Source organism: Harpia harpyja, chromosome 12, assembly GCF_026419915.1.
Source record: "Harpia harpyja isolate bHarHar1 chromosome 12, bHarHar1 primary haplotype, whole genome shotgun sequence".
NCBI lineage: Eukaryota > Metazoa > Chordata > Aves > Accipitriformes > Accipitridae > Harpia > Harpia harpyja.
The window spans coordinates 8,033,308-8,055,070 of record NC_068951.1 but is presented as its reverse complement, the minus strand read 5'-3'; the positions used below and the strand labels follow the sequence as shown (position 1 = coordinate 8,055,070).

General features: G+C 62.2%; 2 protein-coding genes across 2 annotated transcripts in view; both read right to left on the bottom strand.

Annotated features, from left to right (window-relative positions):
• Positions 1-2,592: 2,592 nt before the first annotated feature.
• Positions 2,593-4,627, bottom strand: HSPB1 (heat shock protein family B (small) member 1). The gene is made up of 3 exons (XM_052804954.1): positions 4,194-4,627; positions 3,176-3,239; positions 2,593-2,928 (listed from the first exon to the last, which is right to left on the bottom strand). The coding sequence occupies exons 1-3, from the start codon at positions 4,552-4,554 to the stop codon at positions 2,769-2,771; spliced, it is 585 nt and encodes a 194-aa protein (XP_052660914.1). The 5' UTR covers positions 4,555-4,627; the 3' UTR covers positions 2,593-2,768.
• Positions 4,628-6,488: 1,861 nt separating this feature from the next.
• The window catches only part of SRRM3 (serine/arginine repetitive matrix 3), a 30,502-nt gene continuing 15,227 nt past the window's right edge, over positions 6,489-21,763 (bottom strand). Inside the window, 15 exon segments of the mRNA XM_052804402.1 lie at positions 6,489-8,912; positions 10,799-10,936; positions 11,200-11,427; positions 11,941-12,059; positions 12,061-12,270; positions 18,070-18,084; positions 18,086-18,242; positions 18,743-18,804; positions 18,806-18,848; positions 18,956-19,006; positions 19,776-19,811; positions 20,110-20,178; positions 20,591-20,620; positions 21,036-21,116; positions 21,237-21,371. Of these exon segments, the coding sequence (XP_052660362.1) occupies positions 8,696-8,912; positions 10,799-10,936; positions 11,200-11,427; positions 11,941-12,059; positions 12,061-12,270; positions 18,070-18,084; positions 18,086-18,242; positions 18,743-18,804; positions 18,806-18,848; positions 18,956-19,006; positions 19,776-19,811; positions 20,110-20,178; positions 20,591-20,620; positions 21,036-21,116; positions 21,237-21,371 (1,591 nt within the window). The 3' untranslated portion in view covers positions 6,489-8,695.

Below are 21,763 nucleotides of genomic sequence, written 5' to 3'. Positions count from 1 at the left end.
GTGGGTGGGTGCCTCCCCGCCTCCCTCCCTCCCTCCCTCCCCGATGGTTTTTCCACTCGAAGCCATGAGCGGTGACTCACGCTGTAAAAATATTCTCCTCCCTTGGAAACCATAAACCAAAAATGCGGCTTGACTCACGCGCCCTGCGAGGGATCTTGGGGGGGAGCGCAGGACAGACACCCCTGGGGAAGGGACTAGGAGCAGCTCCCAGGTGATGGCAAAGAGGGGCTGGGGGCTTGCTGAGCCCCCCGCCACGCAGGGAGGGACACCCCACACCCCACAGGCAGCACCCCATCCCAGCACCGTTGCACGCTGACAGCGCCCTTGCTAAGGCTGGGGTGGCTTTTTGGGAGGCGAGAGCTGCCGTGGGCTCTGTCCTGCGTGGCACCCATGCCCATCCGCTCTGGCATGGCCACAGGAGAGGGGAGGGGGCCAGGGATGCCCCTCGGGGGGGCTTCTTCCCTTGGACACATGTTTGGGCTGACAAATCCAGCCGATGGCCACTGAGCTGCCCGGGGAAGGGGGTTGTGGAAGCAGGACTTGATCCTACCCGGCTAAGCCTGGCCCAGTGCTCTCCTGAGTCTGGATTAGCCCCACATCTCCCCCCGTCCCGACCCCCCCCTCCTCCCCTCGCTGGCAGGGCCTCAGTTTCCCCACCTGGAGGGGGAAATGGATCCCCCAGGCTGGAGCAGCGCCCGGGGCCCTGGGCAGTGCCCTTGGGGGTGGGTGTGAGGGTGTCAGTGTCCCCCAAAGATGCACCGGAGGGGGCAGAGAGAGAAGGAAAGAGCGTGAGCCAGCGGGCAGGGGCTTCCACACCGCTTGCCGGGCAGGATTTAGCCCTAAAATGGGGTGTTACGTGTGCCCGGGGCTGGGTGCTGCAGTGCAGTGCCCAGGGGAGCACAGATGCAGGCAGAGAGGCTGGCAGGGGGGCAGCCCCTGCCTGGCACCCCCAGCCCCTCTCCCTCCCCTGCAGGCAGGGGGGCTTCAGGGAGCTCCCGCTCGTCCCCTCCCTGATGCTGGAGCCTGCCAGATGGATGCCCTCCCAGGAGGCATGAGACCTGCCAAACTCATTGCACCAACCCCTGCTCCAGGTGCTGCAGGGCTGGGCAGGGGGGGGGTTGGTGTTCATCCCTCCGCCCCCCCCCCCAGACTGGACTGCCAGTGGCTGCTGTTCACTATGGCAACCATCTCCATCACTCTGGTTGCCGTGGCCACCCATCCCCAAAATGACACACACACGAAGGGGGGGGCCCAAACACATGCTTGACCCCCCCCCCCCCCGGCAGCAGGAGCTGAACCTGGCCCCACCCCGGGCATTGTGCCTGAGACCTGCAAAACTCATTGCACCTCAGACTGCCGGGGCAGAGAGGTTGGGGCTCAGGGAGAAGGGGTTTGGGGGGGGCACACGGAGCCCCCCAGGCTCAGAGAGGGGCCTCGCAGCTGCGGGATTCCTCCCAGGTCACCGTCTGCCTCCGGGATGACTCAGGGGGGATTAGTGGGATTTGTCCGAGCGGGAACATCGCAGCTGCGGGCCTGGCCTCGGCCATGTAGGGCCGGTCCTGCCCGGAGGCACGGGGGTGCGGGGGGCACGGGGCCAGCTGGGGCTGAAAGGCATCAGCACCATGACATCCCCCCCTGCCAGGTCCAGCCCCCCCAGCATGGCTGCAGCCCCTGAGCTGAACCCTCCAACCTGCCCAGCCCATCGCAATGGGGTGAAAGGAAGGGGGCACGCTGGGGGGGGGCGGCAGGGTTGGGGCTGGAGGGGCCACGCTGCTGGGGACGGGGGGGTGTTCTGCCCATGAAGCCCCTGTTTGTCCTCGGGCTCCCCTGCGACCTGGGTGGGTTGTGTATGTGTGCTTGTTTTTCAGTGATGCGGGGAACCAGGATGGTGACACTGGGGTGCTGAGACCCAAAATGTTCAGATCCGGGATGTTGAGACCCAGAGTTTTGGAGAGCGGGGATGGTGAGACCCAGGGTGCTGAGATCTGGGATTTTAGAGACCTGGGATGTAGGAGACCCAGGATGCTGAGACTCGCGATGTGGGAGACCCAGAATTTTGGAGACCAGGCATGCCAGGCACATGGCATGTTGGAGACCTAGGGTGTTGAGACTTGAGATGTAGGAGATCTGGGGTGTTGAGACCCAGAATTCTGGAGATCTGGGATGTCAAAGACCCAGGATGTGGAAAACTGGGATGCTGAGCCTGGGATGTTGGAGACCTGGCATGTGGAGACCAGACATTTTGGAGGCCTGGAATGTAAAGACAGGATGCTGGAGGCCAGGATTTGGAGAGCTGAGATGTAGGAGACCTGGGATGTGGGATATCCAGGACAGGGAGACGGGATGTTGACCCCAGGATGCTGACCCCAGGATACAAAGACCTGGGATGCTGACCCCAGGCTGTGGAGCAGGGCTCGGTGGCCCTCCCGCTGGCCACGCTGGCCCCAGGCAGTCCCATCCCAGTGCTCTGGTCCAGCCCTGCTGGAGCAAGGAGCCGGTGCCCGCAGTGCAGTTCCCAGCCGGCGTGGCACAGCCGCGGTGCACTGGTGCTGCTGGGGCTCCTGGAGGACAGACACAGGGCATGGGGACAGCTTTCTTTTACCACTTTTTATTCCAGCTGATTCTATCGGTTCCTTCACATTTATTCAAGGCACTCGGTGACCAGGCGAGTATAAAATAGACAATAAAAAGGGGGCTGCAAGCAGGAGCGGGTGTGAGGATGCAGGGGGGCGGTGGCGGTTTCTCTTCTTCCTCATCCTCGCTGCCACCTACTTCTTGGCCGGCTCCTTGGCTTGGCTCTCGACGGTGACAGGGATGGTGATTTCGGCAGACTGGATGGCCGGCTTGGGCAGGGGGGCCTCCACCGTGAGCATGCCATCGGGGGACAGTGAGGACCGCACGGCTGTGGCTTCGACACCAGGGGGGAGGCTGTTGGGGGAGGGGGGGGGTCAAGGCTGTGGCACCCACCACCCCACCCTGCACCGCAGCAGGTGCGATGCTGTGACCGGTGACGGACGCTCAGCCCCAAATTTCTGCTTCCCCCCACTCCCAGTTTGGGGAAGCAGCATCCCCAGTTTGGCCAGTGGGCACTGGAGGGGCTGGGTGGGTGGGCAGAGGTCCCCAAAGACATTAGGGGGCTGCCAGGATCCCATCTCCCCTCCTCCCTGGTACTTACGTGTATTTTCGGGTGAAGCACCTGGAGATGAAGCCGTGTTCATCCTGCTTCTCCTCGTGTTTGCCTGGAAGAAAAAAAAAAAAAAAACGGGATGGTTGGAAGGGGCCAGCTGGGTGGGCAGTGAGCTGGGAAGGTCTCCGTGCCCGGGGTGCACCCATCCCTGCCCCGGCCCACCACATCCCCAGTGGGGCTGATCCTGCCTGTCCTGGTTTTCTTTGCCTTAATATCAGCCTGGAGCAACTGGGGGTGGGGGGGACCAGGGGCAGCGGGGCCCCTCCAGGAGCATCCCCCAAATTCAAGGGGAGCAAAGTGCATTACCAGGAGCTGGCGGTGGCCAAGGCGACCCAACCGCCGCCGGCTGGCCCCATAGCCCTCATTTTGGCCCCACAGCCCTCATTTTGGCTCCCCAGCCTGGTGGGGCTGGAGACTGAGCACTCGCCTCTCCCTGGGGCTGCACCCCTGAATCCTGCTGGCTGGGGAATTGCCCCCACCCCGTGCGGACCCCCCCCTCGCCAGGCACGAAGCACGCCGCTGGCCTTGTGCCACAGGGTCTGGGCTTTGTCACGGTGGCCCTGGCTGAGCTGCCCAGGGAGCTGCGGGGGGGCACAGGGGGGCTGCAGGACTAGTGACACCCCACTGTCACCCCCCAGGTCCCTCTGTGGCTCACAGCCGGGGGGTCCCTCCCCATGTCCTGGCTGGGACAGCAGCGAGGGGTCAATATATGGGGCTGGGGGGGGTCTCTGCACCCCATGCAACACCTGCAGCATGAGTGCACCCCGAGCCTGAGCTTGTAATGCCGGGCCTTCCTCTTTGCCTGGATTTTTCCCCTTCCTCTCCTCTCCTCCCATCCTGTCCCTTCCATCGCCTCCTTTTGCTTTTTCTTCCCTTGCTTCCCATCACTTATTCCACTCCGCTTTGCCTTTCCACCCTTTTTTCCCGCAGCAAGCGCCGGGGCGGCTGCCCCAGCCCGGCACCCGGAGCGGCGGGACCCCACAGCCCCCCCATCCCCAGCACCCACCAGTAATCTCCACGATATTATCCTTGGTTTTGACCACCAGCTCCTCGGGTGCGAAGTGGTTGACGTCCAAGGTGACCTTCCAGCTGTCGGCGGTCTGACGGATCTCGGAGATGCCGCTGCTGAGCTGGCGGCTCAGCGCCTGCCCGTAGGGCGAGCCGGGGGCCGGCAGCAGCGCGCTTTCCCGGGGCAGCAGCCGAAAATATCCTGGCCAGGCGCTGCCGCTCGGCCATTTGTACCAATCCTCAGGGATATGGGGCATCCCAAAGGACTGCTCGAAGAGGCGGCTGCCATGGTACCAGTCGCGGAAGGGGTCCCAGCTGGGGCTGCGCAGGAAGGTGAAGGGGACGCGGCGTTCGGCCATGGTGCGTGGGGCTGCCGGGGGGGCGGCCAACGGCGACTTATGAAGAGGGCCGGTGGTTATTTTTAGCCGGGCGGCTCAGCTGGCTATTAATGGAAATTGCGGCAGGGCCCAGGGAAGGGACGAGAAACTTTCCCGGGGCCGGGGCGGCCGCGCGCAGCCGCACTGGGTTCGTGGCACGGGGACGGGGCTGGCAGCACCCCCCGGGTCCCCCCTGCCAGGAAAACGTCCGTCTGCCTCTCGCCGTGGGAGGTTTGGCTGGTTGGGAGTGATGGATGGCCCTTGGAGCTGCTCCCGGCCTCGCCCCCGCCTGCCTGCATTTCTTGCCCGTAAAACCATCCCATCTTGCCCGTAAAACCGTGCCAGGGTTGCGCAGCCCCTCAGCGGCGTGGGGAGGGGGCTGGGGCTGGGCCAGCACCTCGGGGGCGATGAGTCAGTGGAGGAGTCCGACAGCCGCTGCGTCACCCACCAGCCAGAAGCTTCTGGAGCCCCCCCCAGCCCCCCCCCTGCAGCCACGGGGCTCAACCTCATTGCAGGGAACCCCCAGCACCAAGTTGGGGTGAAACTGCTCCAGCCCCTGGGGGTGGGGGTCCCTGGGGTCCGCAGGTCTGATGGAGGCCGATGGGACCAGTAGGGTTTGATGGGGGCTTACAGGACCTGATGGGGGCTGATGGGACCTCATGGGGGCCAGGGGGCTGGAGGGGGCAGCACCCTCTCGGGTTGGGAGCGGGTGGCTCCTTCCCTTAGTCTTTTGCCCTCACGTCCAAACCTGTCTCTCCAGTGACACCCTCCTGGCACATGGGAAGGAATTCCCATTTGGGGCCAAACTCCAGGACCCCGATCCAGGGGAAGGGCTGTTTTCCCAGCCTGGTGAGCCTGGCAGCCCCTGGGACCCCATCACCTCTGCCCCATGCCCCCCTCTGCACCCCAGCCCTGTGGAGCGGGAGCAGCCAGTTTTTGGGGGGGCAGAGGCACCGCAGTGGGATGTGCCTCCCGGGGCCGAGCTCTGGCTGCTTTGCTTTAAAGAAGAAGCGTGTGACCAGCGCAAGGAGCCAGGCCGTAGCTGAGACCTGACGCACTCAGTGCAGGGATGTGTGGACCCGGGGAGCCCTCCCCATATGGCACAGGGAGGGGGGATGCCACAGCGGGGGATTTGAGGGGTGTCCCCCTCACATACGGCTGCAGCGGGTGCCAGCACCCTGCCAGCACCCTGCCAAACCCCTTTGTCTGGGGCAGAGCCCAGCGTTGTCTCTGAACCAGCTGACGGCAGCTGAGCCGTGCGGGGGCCGCATCCTGCGGGGGCTGGCGCAGGCTGGAGGGGAGCCGGGGCGGGGGGGGGGCTGAGGCGCTGCGGGGACTGCGGACGTGTAGGGATGGGAGGGATGCGGGAAAATAGGAAGGCTGAGGGGAGGGATGCAGGGAGGGAGTGGAGAGATGCAGGCGGGGATGCAAGGAGGGATGCGGGAAAATGGGAGGGATGGGAGGAATGCAGGGAGGGATGCAGAGGAGGGTGCAGGGAGGGGTGCAGGGAGGGATGCAGGGAGGGATGCAGAGAAGGGTGCAGGGAGGGATGGGAGGGTTGCAGGCAAATGGGAGGGATGCAGGGAAGGATGCAGGGAGCCAGAAGGGCTGCAGGGAGATGGGAAGGACGCAAGGGAATACCTCTGCCCCAGCGGCGGGGCCTCCCCAGAGGGTTTCCCTCACACCGTAGCAGGATGCTCTGGGGGATCAGACCCACCACTGGTGCCCAGCGCTGCTCTGCACGGAACCAGAGGCCAATGCACGGGGAAGAGCGAGCCATGGCTGGAGATGGAGGGCAGGAGGGCAGAGGAGGATGGGTCCGCGGGGAGCTGGACAAGACCAAGCCTGCAGGGAGGGAGCAGGTTAATCCTGCCGTGCTGCCCCCCCATGAAGAAACCGCTCCGTGCCCAGCAGAGTCATTTACAATATATACTGTATATTTTATTATAATTGAACCAGCTCACTGAATCTACAGCTGTACTCACAACCCAGAAAAAAAGAGAGAGCGCACGCGCGAGAGGAAAATACTGAAGTATTTCTACAGAGTATTTGTTCCAGTTAGCTCCCTCCGCGGCAGGAGACAGAGGCTGTAAAAGAGGAAGACTGGAAATTTTCCCTGATGTGCTGGCTTGTCCGCGCCGGCGCTGCAGTTGGGTCTCGGGCTTTCAGGCGCCGCGGCCCTGGGGGGCTGCAGGGCTGGGGGCTGCGGCCGCTGGCAAAATAACCTGTCACCGGCGGCTTGAATTCGGATGTTTTCAGGTCCCCTCTCCCAGCAGGGTTTTGGGGCTCCCACAGCCGGTCTGAGCTTCCCCGTGGGGCGATGGGGGGGACGGGGGGGCTGCTGCGGCAGCGGCTGGAGAGGGGTGGGATGGTTTTTGGAGAGTGTGGCTCGAGGGTTCGTAAGGATGCTGGGGTCACTCATGCCCTTCATCTCCCCAGGCTCGGGGGAGCAGGACCCTTCGTCTCCTCCTCCCGCCATGGTCACATCCAGAGCTGCCGCCCTGCCCGGGGCTGACACGTGGGGACAAGCTGAGCCACGGAGAGCCACCAGCGTGTCCCCTCCTTACCTGTTCACCCCATTTCTAATAGCTCCGCTTGTCCGGGCACCGCCGAGGGCGACCGGTGGCTTTGCCAGCAGAGCAGGCGGTGGGTGGGATACCGAGGGGCTGGCACTCAGCACGGCCCAGCTCCTGGAGATGTTTCTCCAAGGGCTGGTGAATCCTCAGCCCACGGCTGAGCCCGGTTCCTCGACGTGCCAGGTTTGGGAGACGACCATGGAGTGCCCCGCTGTTCACATATCCGCCCTCCCGGGACCTCCGGTTCATCAGGCTGTCGGCTAACGAGGCCGTCGCATTACCAGTCGAGCTGGAGTCCAAAGGATCCCCCCCGATCCCGGCTGGCTGGAAACCAGTGTCAAGCGGGACTGCCAAAGCCCGGCTTTTCATCCAGGAGCAGCGGGTTAATCCGGGCAGCTGCTCTCCCACCCAGGGAGGCTCATCCCCATCGTCCTGCTCCAGCCGTCCGGAAAACATGGGGCCTGCGAGGATTAAACACCAACCGCCCCGGGGGGGGGCAGGACCGTCCTCAGCACCCGCAGTGGGGGGGCTTTTTTTTTGAAAATCAGCAAAGTCCTGCAAAAGCGGGGCTGCCGGCAAAGCCCGGGACTCTCCTGCCTCTCTTTCTGTAATTAAGTTTAAAAAGCCGCCGCTCGGCCCCAGAGCAGGAGGTGGCCGGGGGCTGTGAGCCCAAAGGTGGGGTACGACATGCCGAAGCCGGAGGATGGCTGGATGTGGCCCTGGGAGTGGAAAATCCCCAGCCCAGACCTCAGCCCTGCAGCTGCCTCCTCCTGGGGGGTGATGGCTTGGTCCCCCCCAAAACTGGGTGAGATGGATGGGTGCCAGGGCTGGCTCCTGAGCCGGGATGAGCAGCGTTAACCCACAGGGGTGGCCCCCCCAGACCTCCCTGCTCGGGAAGAGACTTGCGGGTGCTGCCAGCCTTTGTTCATCCATGGCTCGGGGTGTGCTTGGGTCCGGGGGGGGGAGCCCAAAACGGTTTGCGGTGCCCCTGTCACCTGGGACACCATGGGGACACGGTGACTTCTCTGCTGGGGGAAAGCTGGGCCTCGCCTCTGGCTGGCATCACGTCCTCCAGCTGAGCCCGGGCTGGAGAAGCCCCCTCCTGCCCCCCCCGCCCCCCCACCCCCCCAAGGATACGCTTGTGCTAAAAAAGTCAAACCAATGCAAAAATGCACAGGGGGCTCCTGGGGGGGTCCCCAGTCTGCTCGCCCCAAGGTCTCTGCTGAGCAATTTGTTCCCTCGCTCTGTGCTCACCCCCCCCCATCCCGCCCCACCCTGGTGCTCGCAGAAATAAGAAGATAGCCTCCCCCTACCCCATCCCGACCCCCAAAACACCCCAGGCTGAGGGGGGGGGGGGGATCGCCCCCTCCCAGGGCGATGCAAGGACCCATTTGAGTTTTCAGCCCCCCGCAAGGTCCATCCTTAGCAGCCCCTGGCTCTTTTCCACCTCCCTGGTGGTCCCCGTCCCTCAGGAGGATGCACAGGTGGCATCGGGGTGGGGGCACAGCCGGGATGGCGGGGGGGGCTGTGGCCGAGTGCCGGGGGGCTCAGAAGCCGGCGCTTTCCGAGCTGCTGCGGCTGTTGTAGCTGGGGCTGCGGCTGGGGCTGCGGGAGCGGCTGGGGGGGCTGCGAGTCCGGCTGCGGCTGCGGCTGGTGCTGTAGCTGTCATAGCTGCGGCTGCGGCTGCGGCTGTAGGAGTAGGTGCTCAGCGAGCTGGAGGACGAGGGGCTGGGGCGGTAGTAGGGGATGGGACGCTTGCGAGCGCTGCAAATAGAAAAGGGAAACTGAGTCAGGCCCCCAGCGACAGCTCGGGGAGAGGGTCCGGCACTGGCTCACCGGCACGGCCGAGCATCCCCGCGGGGTGGCCGGGCTCAGACCGGCTGCGGGGTGTCAGGATGCGGCCACCCGGCATCAACCCCCCCCTCCATCCCCTTCCTCCTCCCCGGCCCCCCCGCAGGGTGTTAGTCCTGGATTAGGCAGCGGCGAGGGCAGAAAGTGAGCAGGTTAATGTGGCTTTTGTGTTTCCCAGACACCAAAGATTGAAAGCTGCTGAAAAAGAGACGTTTGGGATTAGCGGGAGGCGAGCTGCGGCCCGCCGGCGCCTGAGGATGAGGAGGGACATGGGGAGCACGGGGGCAGTGGGGATGGGGGGACACGGGGGGCAGCGACGTCTGGAGCCGGTGCAGGAGCCAACCCCTTGGCCCCTTCTCCCGGCCCGGTGTTAGTGGGACCGAAGAGAGACACAGGCACGGCCCGGAGGCCGCTGGGTGCTGAGGGCAACCTAGGGTGTGAGGAGACACAGAGGGGTCCGGGAGGAAGAAGAGGAGGAAGAGGAGGAAGAGGAAGGGTAGAGGTTACCCTGGGAGCCAGGCTGGCGGCGATGCTCTCCGAGAGGGACCTTGGGATGAAATGGAAAAGGAGAAGTTGGCATCACTGAGGCAGGACCACGCGGTGCCGGACCCCGGGGTGATGGGGGGGTGACGGAGACCGGGAACAGGGCAGGAGGGCAAGGAAAAGCCCTGGGGCTTCTGACTGGGCTACAGGGCAGGTGAGAGGGGCTGGGGGTGTTGCCTTGGCTGCCCCCTCCCCGCAGCATCCTCCAAGCCCTGCAGAAACAGCTCTGCTCCTCCTGAACCCCAAGCAGAGCTGGGTCTGTCGTCCCCATCCATCCCAGGGATGGGTGACAGGGATGGGGGGGACAGTCCCCACAGGGACCACAGGCTGTGTCCTCCAGCCAAGCCCTGTGACCTTCCTGGGGACATCCCAGCAAAAACCCAGCTTGGGGACGGAGCGGGAGGGATGCAAAACCAGCCAGTGGTACCTGGGCTGGGAAACGTTCCTCTGGGCTAGGAGCAGCTTTCCCAGCCCATGTTCTTTACAGGGCATCCATGGGGGAGGGCTGCAGGGAGCTCTAACACACTGGCTGAGCAGTATTTCTCCCGTTCTCCCTCCTTACAACTTCAGTCCAGCCCAGGCAAAATAAAAACCCTCGCACAAGCGAGCCAGAGCTGATTTCTGAAAATCCAGTCCCTCCACCCCACAGCCCGATCTCCCAGCTGATAGCAGGAGAGACAAATAGGTCAGGAACGAGGTAATCTCAGCTCGTCACCGGTACCGCCACCAGTGCTGCATGCTAACGAGGTACTATATATGCACACAGTGTTTCGTCTGGCACTAAATATTGCCTGTCTTACAGCCTGGGATCCTGAGTCAATAGGATCTCAAGGAGGAGAAACCAGCTTTTGGAGGGCAAGGGAGAGACACGCTTGTGGCCGTACGTCTTGCTGGAATATGCACATGCAGATTAAAATGAATTCCTATTTTCATGCCTCAAAATGGGAAGAGATCAGAAGGTTGTAATATTGGAGGCAGTCTGGTTATCCATCTGTCTGGGCCAGCTGATTCACCCAGCCAGTCATCCTCAGGGTTATCTATCCGTCCGCAGAGCTCCTCATCCATTTGTCCATCCATTCATCCGTCCATCCACCCACCCATCCGTCCATCCACCCACCCATCCATCCATCCATCCATCCATCCATCCATCCATCCATCCATCCATCCATCCATCATCAGGGCTGGCTGGCAGCAGAGCTCAGCCCTCGGCCGTGCCAGCAGCCGTGGCAGAGGCTTTGCCGTGTGCCGGGACCCACCTCGTGATCCTCCTGGGCTCCATGAAGCTGGGGGAGTCACGTCTCCTCTTCCTGATGGGGGAGTAGCTCCTGGAGCGGCGCCGGGCGCGGGCGGGATCGGGGTCACCGTGGCGTGTTCGGGGCTCGTTGTCCTTCTCTCTACACCGTGAGGAGGAGGAGAAGCGTCAGGGGTGTGGGCTGGGGTCCCGGGTGGGATGCAGGGACAGCCCGTGCACAGCAGCCCCCCATGGGAGTGACACCCCCCACCTGGAGCTGACATTTCCAGTGCCACCAGGGCCAGCAATGACCTGTAAGCCCCTTTCCGAGCCCCGGGGCAGCTGGGACCACCTTGAGCCATGGATGCTCTCTGAGCCCATTGCGGGTACCCGTGCCCCCCATGCCGAAGTCCCCCGGGGGCTGACCTGCTGGCAGGTTTTTTTGGTGAGGGTGAGCGGGAGCGGCTGCGTCCCACTCTCTTCTCCCGAGATCGGGAGCGGGACTTGGAGAGGGAGCCGCTGGAGCTCCAGGAGCTGCTGCGCTGGCCGGGGCTGGGTGACGGGCTCTTCCTCCGCTCCGAGGCGTGCCGGGAATGTTTGGCCGATGACTCCGAGCTGCTGTTGGGCCGACCCCGGTGGTGCCTCTCCTTCACCCTGTGAAGGCAGACCCCAGCACCTCCTCGCACCTCGCCCGCCGTGGCCGGGCAGGGTGTCCCCGCAGGAGCCGGGGACCCCAGGTTCCCATGGGGGAGCAGCGGGCGCACCTACATGACCTCAATTTTTGGCTGGGCTGCATCCCTGATTATAAAGCGTGGGACGCTCACCCGCTTGGGATCCTGCACCCTGTGGGATGCTGTAATCCCATGCAGCCATCCAGGCACTGCCCTCTGTGCTGGGGTAATCCCTTGCAGGGATGACTTTTCCCGCAGTGCGCTGGCATCGACCCACTGCGGCTCTTCCCTGTCCCCATCTCCGTGTCCCCATCCCTGTCCCCATCGCCATCCCCGTCCCCAACCCCATGCCTTGAGCATCCCAACCCCACCCTGGTCCCTAGAGCTTTGCCCGGATGGAACCGGAGTGCCCGCATGGGGCTGCACCCCAAATATCAGAGACCAGCTCCCACGTCCCGGCAGGGATGGCAGGACCCCATCCCGGGGACCCCCTTACTTCTTGGTGTGGGTGCCGTGGTTCCTGTCGGGGCCGAGCGGCGGGTGGTAGGGGTGGGAGCCCGCCGAGCCCTCCGAGTCGCTGCTGTAGCCGGGGGGGCTGAGCGGCGGCGGTGGGGGGGTCCCGGGGGGCCGGGGGCCGTCCCTTGCTCTGGCCGCAATGGCGGGGCGGCGGCGAGGCGCTGCGGGAGCGATGCCGGTGACCGTGCTTGGCCCGCTCCGGCGTGGGCGACCGGGGGCTGCGGGCGCCGTGTCGGCCCCCCCGGGTGCGGGGGGACGGCGGCTCCATCCTGCCATGAGCCCGCGGAGAGGGGGACGCCGAGGCTGGCCTCTGGCAAGGGGGGAGAGAAAGAAAGAGAGAGAGAGAGAGAAAGGGGGAAAGGCGGAGAGGGGGGGAAGAAGAGAAGAAAGAAGGAGAAAGGGGATTTTAACGGGGGGCACCGGGCCGGGGGCGCGGTTCACAACGTCAACGCACATCGCATAAGGCAGGCTACACAGACGCTACTCTGCACCTTCCTCTCGCCCTCAACAACGTGGGTCATGCAAACCTCCGCATGCAAAACGCCAAAAAAAATAATTAAAATAAAATGTAAAAAAACCCAAAGGAAGGGGTGGGATGGGAGCAAAGAAAAAAAAAAAAATCCAAGAAACCCCCAAGTCGTCGGGGAGGGAGAGCTCGAAGGGAAAGAAACAACCCCCCCCCCCAAAAAACACCTGGGGATAAAGCAAACCCCGGCGCCCGCCCGCCCCGACCAAGAAAGGGGAAGGGAAAAGGGGGGGTAAAACCCAAAGAAAGGGAGGAAAATGGGGCGAAAAAGAAAAGATGAGAGGAAGGAAGGTGGGGGGGGAGAGTAAATCAGACTGAGCCGAGGGGAAGGGGTCGAACCAAAGAGGGCTGGAGGTGATGGGGGGGTCTGCTCACACAGAGGCATGCACATATATAGAGAGATATATGTTCAGATATGTGTAGTTTTTATAGATAGTACGGCTTTCGGCTTAAAACAAATCAAGAAACGAGGAGGACGGCACAGAGCAACAATGGAGGGCAAGGCAGGGGGGCGGGGGGGCCAGGGGCGAGAAGGCAAAAGGAAACCAAAACAGAAAGAAGAAAAACCATCCAACTCAAATAAAAGAAAATTAAAAAAACAAAGCAAAACTTCACAAATGTCCTCGTTACTGAGATAAACGAATGTCTCTGAGCTCTTCCTGGGACACGCATTGAGCTGTTAGCTGTGACTCTGCAGGGAACTGCTAAGTCCTCATCAGCACTCAACACAGACTTTGCTTTCTGCTTCCTTTTTTTTTTTTTCCATTATATGCTTTTTTTTTTTTAAGTCCCTCTTGGTTAACATCCACTTACCAAAAAAGTGGCATTTCCTCCTTTAGTAGGTAAGGTATGAAGAGAAGGGAAAAGCGGGGCAATATAAGTGCATCATTAGATTCACAAAAATGCAAGAGAGAAAGAAAGAGCGAGAGAAGGAGGAGAGACAGAGACAGAGCCAGAGAGAGGAGAAATAAAACAAACCAACTCACTTCTCCTACAGGGGAGGGAAACCCTGGGCCACCGCCGCGGCCAAGGCCCCGTGCCGGGCTCTTGCCAAGAGCTGGGGGGGTGTTTGCCCAGCCCCGGGGTCCAGCACGCAGCGGCTCCCAAATATCTGAGCTTCTCCAAGCCGCAGCCACTGCCTGGGTTTTTTTTCCCCATCTTTGCAAACACTACTTGACCAAAAAGATGGGTGGAAATGGCTCCTGCACCGCTGGCCCTTACTGAGCCGGCAAATGCCGGCTCAGGGGGCTTTGGGGGTCTCCTTCTCCCGGCCGCAGCCCGGTGCCGGGTCCCTGAGCATCCCTGGAGGGGTAAATCCTGTGTGGGGCAGAGCCGAGCCTGGCCAAGGGGATCTAACCAGGGTTCAGGGGGATTGGGGTGCTGCCGGGATTGTGTCACCGCGCCTGGGGCTAAGCTGGGGGCCGGTGACCCCAATTCCCTGCTGGCCCCTTGCCCCAAACATGCCTGGTTGGTTAATCCTTGAAGATGAGGTTTTTGTCCACCCGCCTCGCTGTGTCCTAAACGCCGCTTTTCTTCCCCAAAAGAGAAGCGGGCAAGGCACCAGGGTGGGAACCTGGGGACCACCACGAAGATGCTGCAAAAGGGACGCGAGGCCACCGCGTCCCCGAGCATCCCGAGGCGGCGGAGTCGCACAAGCCGCTCCGCACCCCACCGGTGGCATGTCCCCCATCACCTCCTTGTCCCCACGGATAAGCCAACCCCTCCAGCCACAGACCAGCAAGCTGGAGCCAAAATGGGGGAGATTTGGGGGTTTTATTTAACAATCTGTTTCTGTTGCAATCACTCCAGCGAGGGAGGAGGCTGGCGGTGATGGCCAGCCCTGCCCATGGCACAAGCTGCCCTGCAAGCACTGGGGGCCACGGACCCCCTCCAAGGGGATGCAGCAGCCCTGGAAGGGGTAGGGAGTCAGCTGAGCCAGCATCTGGGCAGGGAAAAATAAAAGCAGAGAGGAAGAAGAAGAAGAGGAAGAAGAAGAGAGAAAGAGAGGGATTTCCTCTTTCCCAGGGTGGCATTTCAGTGCTGGCTGGCCACGCTGCAGGCTCGGGCTGCGGGGTTCCCACCCAAACCCTGGGGAGGGGGCGGAGGGGCCTCCTGCCCAGCAGTGCAGGAAGGCAACAAAAGGAAAAGCATCCCAAATAAATCCAAATCGGCAAAGGCCCAGCCCAAAAGGGAAAACACACACTGGGAGCTTGCGGGGCTGGGATGGCTGGGGTTGGGACGCTGTCCGCTGCCCCGAGGGGACCGTGATGCCCCAGACCTGCCTCTCTCCACAGAGGAAGATTTCAACCTTTCCCCGTGGCAGCCCCCCAATATTTTCGCTGGGTTGGGGTTTTTTTTGCCCACCACAGCCCAAAGAGGGGCTAAACCCACACATCTCCCCTCAGTTTCTCATCTCTCACCCCATCCACCCACCCCAAAACCCCCTGTGCCCAGTATCTGCTGCTGCTCCCACCCATGGGCTCTGGCCACTGCCCCTGTTTCTCACTAATTATGTTCGCCTTCGTTACCCAGCCTCTAAGGGGGGACTCAAATGGAGCAGCCGTACTCGGCCCCTGGATGGAAATGAACACAAATTCAGAGGGCTGAAAGACACAGAAATGCATTCTACCGACAGCACGAGGAGACGGGGAAGAGAAAAGGGAGGAAGAAAGAAAAAAATATTACGTGGACAGGGCAAAAAAATATAAATAAAGAACGTAAGAGAAGAGCATGGCTTTGCAGCTAACTGGGGAAAACCATACAAATCAAAAAAAATTATATATAGCCACCAAAAAGAGACAAAATGAAAGAGAGAGAGAGAAGGAGAGTGAGAAAGAGAGAGAGTCAGAAAGAAAGAGAAAATAACATTAAATCAAGCTACGGTGCTTTTCAACAGGCTCATCTGCAGAAGTGAACGTGCAGAGGTGGACGAAATACCTACCTTTGCAATTGGCAGTGACAGGAATGCGATAATAAAAAAAGAAAACAATAATCTCCACATTTGGAGGGCAGAATGGGAAAAAGACAAGGACTCTTTAGTACGGCGATCCAGACCCCTCGGCTAATCCCGTTTGCTTTGCTTAGAATTTTTTAAATTATTTTTAAAATTGGTCTCGTTAGCTTTTTTTTTTTTCTTTTTTTTTTTCTTTTTTTAAATGGAAAGGCTGTGGCTGGCCGCCGAGCGGGTGGCCGTGGGGGGTTTGCTGGCTGGTGTCTGTAACCCGGCTGCGTTTTGGTCTTAAAAAGTCGCTATATAACATGGCAAAGTCCCGGATAACATGCAGGGAAGGTGATGGATGGAGGTGGGACACGGCGAGGGTTGTCGGGTTGTGTTGGCCCAAAGAAAACCGAAGAGAAAGAGGAGGCCGGAGGCTGCGTGTGGGCGAGGAGAGACCCGGGAGGAAGGCTGGAGAAGGTAGCAGGGATGGATGGAGATGGGACTGGGTATTTAAAAGGGAAGGCAACGCCGCGCAGCGCCCCGGGGCACCCCTTCTTCCCAGTGGCTCTGGGGGTGCTGGGGGGGGGGGGGCATAGCTCACCCAGGCGATGGGCTGAGTCCGGAGCATTTGGGGGGTCTGCAGGAGGCTGGGAGGGGGGGCAGGTACCAAGGATGCTCAGCACCCATCCTGCCAGGATACAGGACGTGGGCGCTTGGGTGCGGGATGGCCGCAGGGTACTTGGCTTGGGTTGGGAGTTGGATAACCCAGCACCCAACGGCCTCATCCTGCAACCGTGGAGGAAAACCACCCCCATGGCAGCAGGATCCGGCTGCCAGCTGAGGCGATGGGGCAGTAGCCAATTCAAGGAGGCAAAGGGCAATTCGCTCCACGATATCGAAGCGAGCCTGCTACCTTTGTGGTGTAGAGCTGCTTGGCTCTCTTCCCTTTTAAATTCCTTGTTCAAAATATAGAAAATGGAAATACAATGTTCAGCGGTTGTAAATATTTAGAAAACACATCTGCTTTTTTTTTTTTTTCCTCTTCTCCACATTAACACACACAAAAGCAAAAAATTCTAGAACAACACGACGACGACGGGGAGGGGGGAAATAAGAGAGATATATATCGTTTGCATTTCTGTACATCACAAGGGAAAAGAAAAGAAATCATGAGAAAGGAAACTAAAACAAGGGGGCGGGGGAAAAAAGCACGTTTCATTGCCCTTCCCTCCCCCTCGTCCCTGCTTCTGCTGAGCAAGAAATGGAAGTGTATATTACCGTTTGGGTTTTTTTCAAATGGGAGGCTAAAGAAAAACACAGATGGGATTAAAAAGAAAAAAAAATAAAAAATAGAAACCAGAGAGAGAAAGGAGAGAGAGAGAGAGAGAAAGAGAGAGAAAGTTGTCGGAGAAAAGTCCCGCTGGTGCCAGGGAGCCAAGGGAGCTTGGCGGTCTGGGCGTTGTCGGGTGCTGGGGGTGGTGGGCAGGGGGAGAGCGGGGCGAGCCGGGTGCCTGGGTGGGCGGTGGGCAGCTCCTCGGCACCCGAACCCCCCCACACCCCAGCCAAAACCACAGGAAAGAAGAAAGCAGAGAGGTGCCCCGAGAGGTGGGCAGGGTGCTGGGTGCTGCTGGGTGCTGGGCTGGGGCTGGGGAGCCGGGGAGGCCGAAGGGGATGTGAATATGGGGGGGGGGCACTCCTGGCCCTGTTTTCTGGGGTGCCCCTGGCCCCGCAGGCGTTGGAGTGTCAGCATTGGGTGCTGCCAGCCCGGGAGCATCCCCGCAGCACCTCGCCCATGGGAATAAAGTCCCCTGGGGTGAGCGGGGAGCTGTGTGCCCCCCATTAGTGGGGTCCCCCAGCACGCTGCCTTCACTCAACCCTGCCTCCAGCCCCCTGCTAGGCGAAGCAGGCTCCTCGCCACCACGGCACTGGTTAAACTGGGGCTGGGCCCCTGGTCCTGCTGGGTTACGGCTTTGCCCCACTCAGAGTGGGAGCAGCCCCCCAAGCTTCACCAGGACCCCCAGGGTGCTGAGGCAGAGCCGGGGACACTTAGCCCCAGTGTCACCCATCACAGGGACCTTGAGTTCCTAAAAGATGAGCACCCAGCACCAAACCCCTTCCAAACCCCGCCCTGGCCCAGACTGGGTGCTGGGGTCCTGAGTGCTGGTGCTGGCACCTGGGTGCTGGGGAGGGTTGGGGCTGGTGGGGAATTGAGAATTTTCCAGCTTTACCCGTTTCTTGGCTGTCTGGGCTCAATCCACTCCCAGGGAGGTGCTGAGCCCGGTGGTGACCCTGGCAGGTGACACTGGCCTGCCAAGCCATCGTCCCTGGGGGGGGGGGGGGTGACATCTGCAGAGCGATGTGTGGCTTCGGGGGAGGGATGACCTGTTGGCTGCCCCGATACCTGCCCCAGGGTGATGGGCTGGCTCCCCCAGGGAGACCGCGCACCCAGCGGAAGGTTGATGGGTGCTGGGGGGGGGGGGGGCAGGGGGTGCAGCCTGCACCCCGCATCTCCCCCGTGTGCCCCAGCCGGGCAAGGGGGGAGCCGAGCGAGTGGGGAAGGAGGGGAGAGGAGAGCCAGGGTGGGGGGGTCCTGTGGAGTGAGGAGGGGAGGGAAGCGAACGGTGATCCAAGAAAAGCCTACGTACATCCGAGGGCTCCGGAAAGCGGGGCGCCGTGGCTGTGGCGGCCATTCTGGGCGCTGCCCTTGTGCCCGTTCTGGTGCGGCGAGGCCGAGCGGCGGGGAGAGGGGGAGGACGGGCTGCGGCTGGAACGGGCGCTGCTGCCCTTGGGGCCGTCCTGCCGGCGCTTGGGGCTTAGCCTGCGGGGCACCGCACCGTGAGCCGCCGGCATGCCCCCTGCCCCGAGCCCAGGACGGCATCGCCCTTCGCCTGGCTCCGGCAGAGCTGCTGGCTGCAAGCCCGGGCTGAGATGGCGGGGGCAGGCTTTGCCGAAGCAAGAAATGGGGTGAAAATTGGTGGTTTGTGCTTTCTCTAGTTCAAATTTGATACCCCGTTCCGGGCACCCTGTTCCCAAACCCCCCCAGAGGTGCTGCAGCACCGTCCTGCTTGCCCTCCATCCCCTTGAGGGCCCCCATCCCAGGGACACCTCTGCCACCCGCCGCCCTGTCCTCCATCCCCAAGGGTCCCCATCATGGGGACACCTCTGCCACCCACCTCCCTGCCCTCCATCACGTAAGGGTCCCCCATCACAGGGACGTCTCTGCCGCCTGCCTCCCTGCCCTCTACCCCGCGAGGGTCCCCATCATGGAAGCTGGGGGGCTGCTGGCGGGTGGGGACGGGGGTCCCAGGCTGTCCCTACCTGCCAGGGGATTTGGAGCCGCTGTCGTCGGAGGAGAGCGAGGCGCTGTGGGAGCTGCAGGAAGCTGTGCCGGTGCGAGCGCCAGGCCGGGGACTCGCTGCGGGACCTGCGGAGAGAGGGTGGCCGGAGGGCCGAGGGGCAGGCTGAGCTGCCGTGGGAGGGCAAATAGGGGGGCACATTGCCCCCACTCCCCCCGCCATCCCAGCCCCTCACCTCTTGCGCTCTTTGTTTTTCTCTTTCCGTTTGTTCTTGGGGCTTCGGGACCTGCAGGAAGAGCCGAAAGCTGCAGAGACAGGAGTGGGGGGCAGCACTCGGGGGGGCTTCCCTGGCCCCCCCAGAGCCACCGAGGCTGCGGGAGGAGTGATGGGGAGGACCTGCCTGGAGCTGGGCTCCACCGAGCTTCAAACCACAGTGGGGTTCCCAGCTGGCTTTGGGGGGACAGTGGGGGCCATGTGCTGGTCGGCGAGGCCAGGTGGGAGGGGGCGGCAGTGGGAAGGGGGGGACCCGCTCTGCTCGGCATCCACAGGGCTCGGGTCCGTTATCACCCGGCCGCTTGCCTTGCCCTGCGTCAGCCCCTCTGAGCCCCTCTGCCCACCCAGGCACTCTTTGCCTGGTTTTTACTTCTTTCACCCTAAAATAGCGATGCCGGCAGAGAGTATCTGCAGAGCGGGGCAACAGCCAGTGTTCACCCTGGCCACGGCTGCCCAGTGTCACCCCTTCTCCCACGTAGGACATTCAGGGCCGTGTGGGACCCCACAGTCACCCAGGGTGGCCCTGTGCCACCTCCAAGGGTGGGGGACGCCCAGCAGTGTCTGGCCATGGGGTGAGGGGGTCACTCACCAGGCAAGAGACAGACGGACAGACGGCGGGTGATGGCAGCCCACGCTCACACCCACCGTGCCCGATGGGCCCGTCCCCACGGGCAGAGGGGATGGGGACAGCAGGAGGGCAGGGGACAGTGTGTCCCCGATGGGGGAAGCTGGCAGCCAGCGCTGGTGGCAGTGGGGTGGCTCCCAGCAGCCGTCACTCTCACCTGTGTCTTCTCTTCTTCCGTGACCCCGACTCAGACCTGAGGGATGAAGAGGAGGCAGAGATGAAGGGGACATGCTGAGCTGGCCAGCAGGGAGCAAAGGCCGGGCAGCCCCAGGGCGTGGGGACAAGGGCGGGGGGGTGGCCCTGAGATGGGCTGCTGGATGAGGCAGGTGACAGCTGCTGTGAGGAGGTGATGGCCCCATGAAGAGCCACCAGCATCCACCCCTGTCCATGCCTTCATCCCGCCCCAGCCCAAGGGCCTGGGCAGCCACCAACCAGCCCCGCTGTCCCCAACCAGCCCCGCTGTCCCCAGCCTGACGTGGTGTCCCTCCTACCTGTCGCGTCTGTGTTTCTTTCCAGTCTTCTTTTTCTTTTCCTTGCGGATGGGTGAAGAGCTGTCACAGCTGAGGGGGTGGAAAGTGGGTGCCCTTGAGGAGGGAGCGAGAGACTCCCCAGCCCTATCCCCATGGCCCAGGGGAGTCCCATCCCACTGTCCCTCGGCACCCCGCTTCCCCTGGACCACCCATGGGATGCATGAACTTCACATGGAAGTTATTTCCTGGGGGGGATTTGGGGTGGGGGATAGAAAGGGGCTTCTGGCAGAAGGGCTCTGGCCTCCTTGGGTGCCAGAGTGCCCAAATCCCGCTGTGTCCCATTGCCACCTCGTGGGCTCCACAGCCTCCAGCAGGAGATGGGGTGGCCAATTCCAGCTGGGATTTCAGAGGGGGACAGTGGGTGGTGGAGGCCAGCCCATGCCCGGTGGCCTTGCATGCCCAGGGGGGACCCTGCAGCCCACCCAGCCCGGTGGGCACTCACCTGCGCTCCGAGCCGGGTTTCCTCTTTTTGCTGCCATGGGGAAGGCAGAGAAGAAAGGGACATTAGGGACAGCATCCTGCCCAGGCGGCCAGTGATAGCCGGGGAGGGGACCAGCGCATAGATGGAGCCAGACCCTTCAGGGAGCCAAATCCTGCCCGGTGCTGTGCCCTGCGGCAGCCGGCTCCTTCCCAGCATGGACCGGGCAAGGTCCCACCAGTGCATGCAGTTGGGTGGGCTGGTGGTACATCCCACAGCGCGGTGCGTGTGCACACACGTGTGTGTGTGTGTTGCACCATCGGTGCATGCAGGTGCGTTGCACCTCTTGAGGGTGCGCTGCCCCCCAGAGCAGGGTGACTTGCCTCACCGGAGCCTGGGGAGGGGCTGAGCTGGGAGGAGATCTGCCCTCCCAGGAGAGGGGACAGCGCAGGGACAGCTGGGGACTCACCGGCTCCGGCGGTGACCCGATTTCTTTTTCTTTTTCTTCTTGGGTGGAGGAGAGGCAGAGCTGCTCGAGCGTCTTTTCAGCCTGTGGGAGAAAGCAGACAGGGTTGGGGGAAGAAGGGACTGCCCCCTGGCTACTATGTCCCCCCACGGGGACCTTGTTCACACCCGCTCCCCAAAATCCCCGCTGCGGGTCTGGCTGGACCTGTACTCGCGGTGGCCGCTGTCCTCGCGGTAGCACTCAGCTGAGCAGTCGCACTGCAGCAGGCAGTCCTCGCCGTAGTCAGGGTACTCCACCGTGTACTCCTCCTCATCTGCCCCGTGGTGGTTTTCTATCATGCTGCCGAAGGAGGAAGCACAGGATTAATTCGGGGCTCCCCGTTCCCTGTCTCCCACCAGAGCTGCTGGGGGGAAGCCTGGGGCAGCCCCGGTGCAGCTACAGGAGCTGGGGGACATCCTCTCCGCCACAGCATCCCCAGGGGACCTTGGTCACATCACTCGAGATCCACATGCAGCAAAGCCTTGCGGCGGGGCTCTTCTTGGAGTCTTCCTGAGACTCCTGTCCCTGCAGAAATCCCCACTGGGCTGGCACAGGGACACCGTGGGTCTCGAGCCACCATCTCCCCACAGGGTCGAGCCTTGGCATCATTCAGAGCCCCTTTTGGGATTGCCCAAGTGCCGGGGCTGAGCAGGGGGCTGGGGTCAGCCCAGGTAGGCGGCAGGGCAGGATTA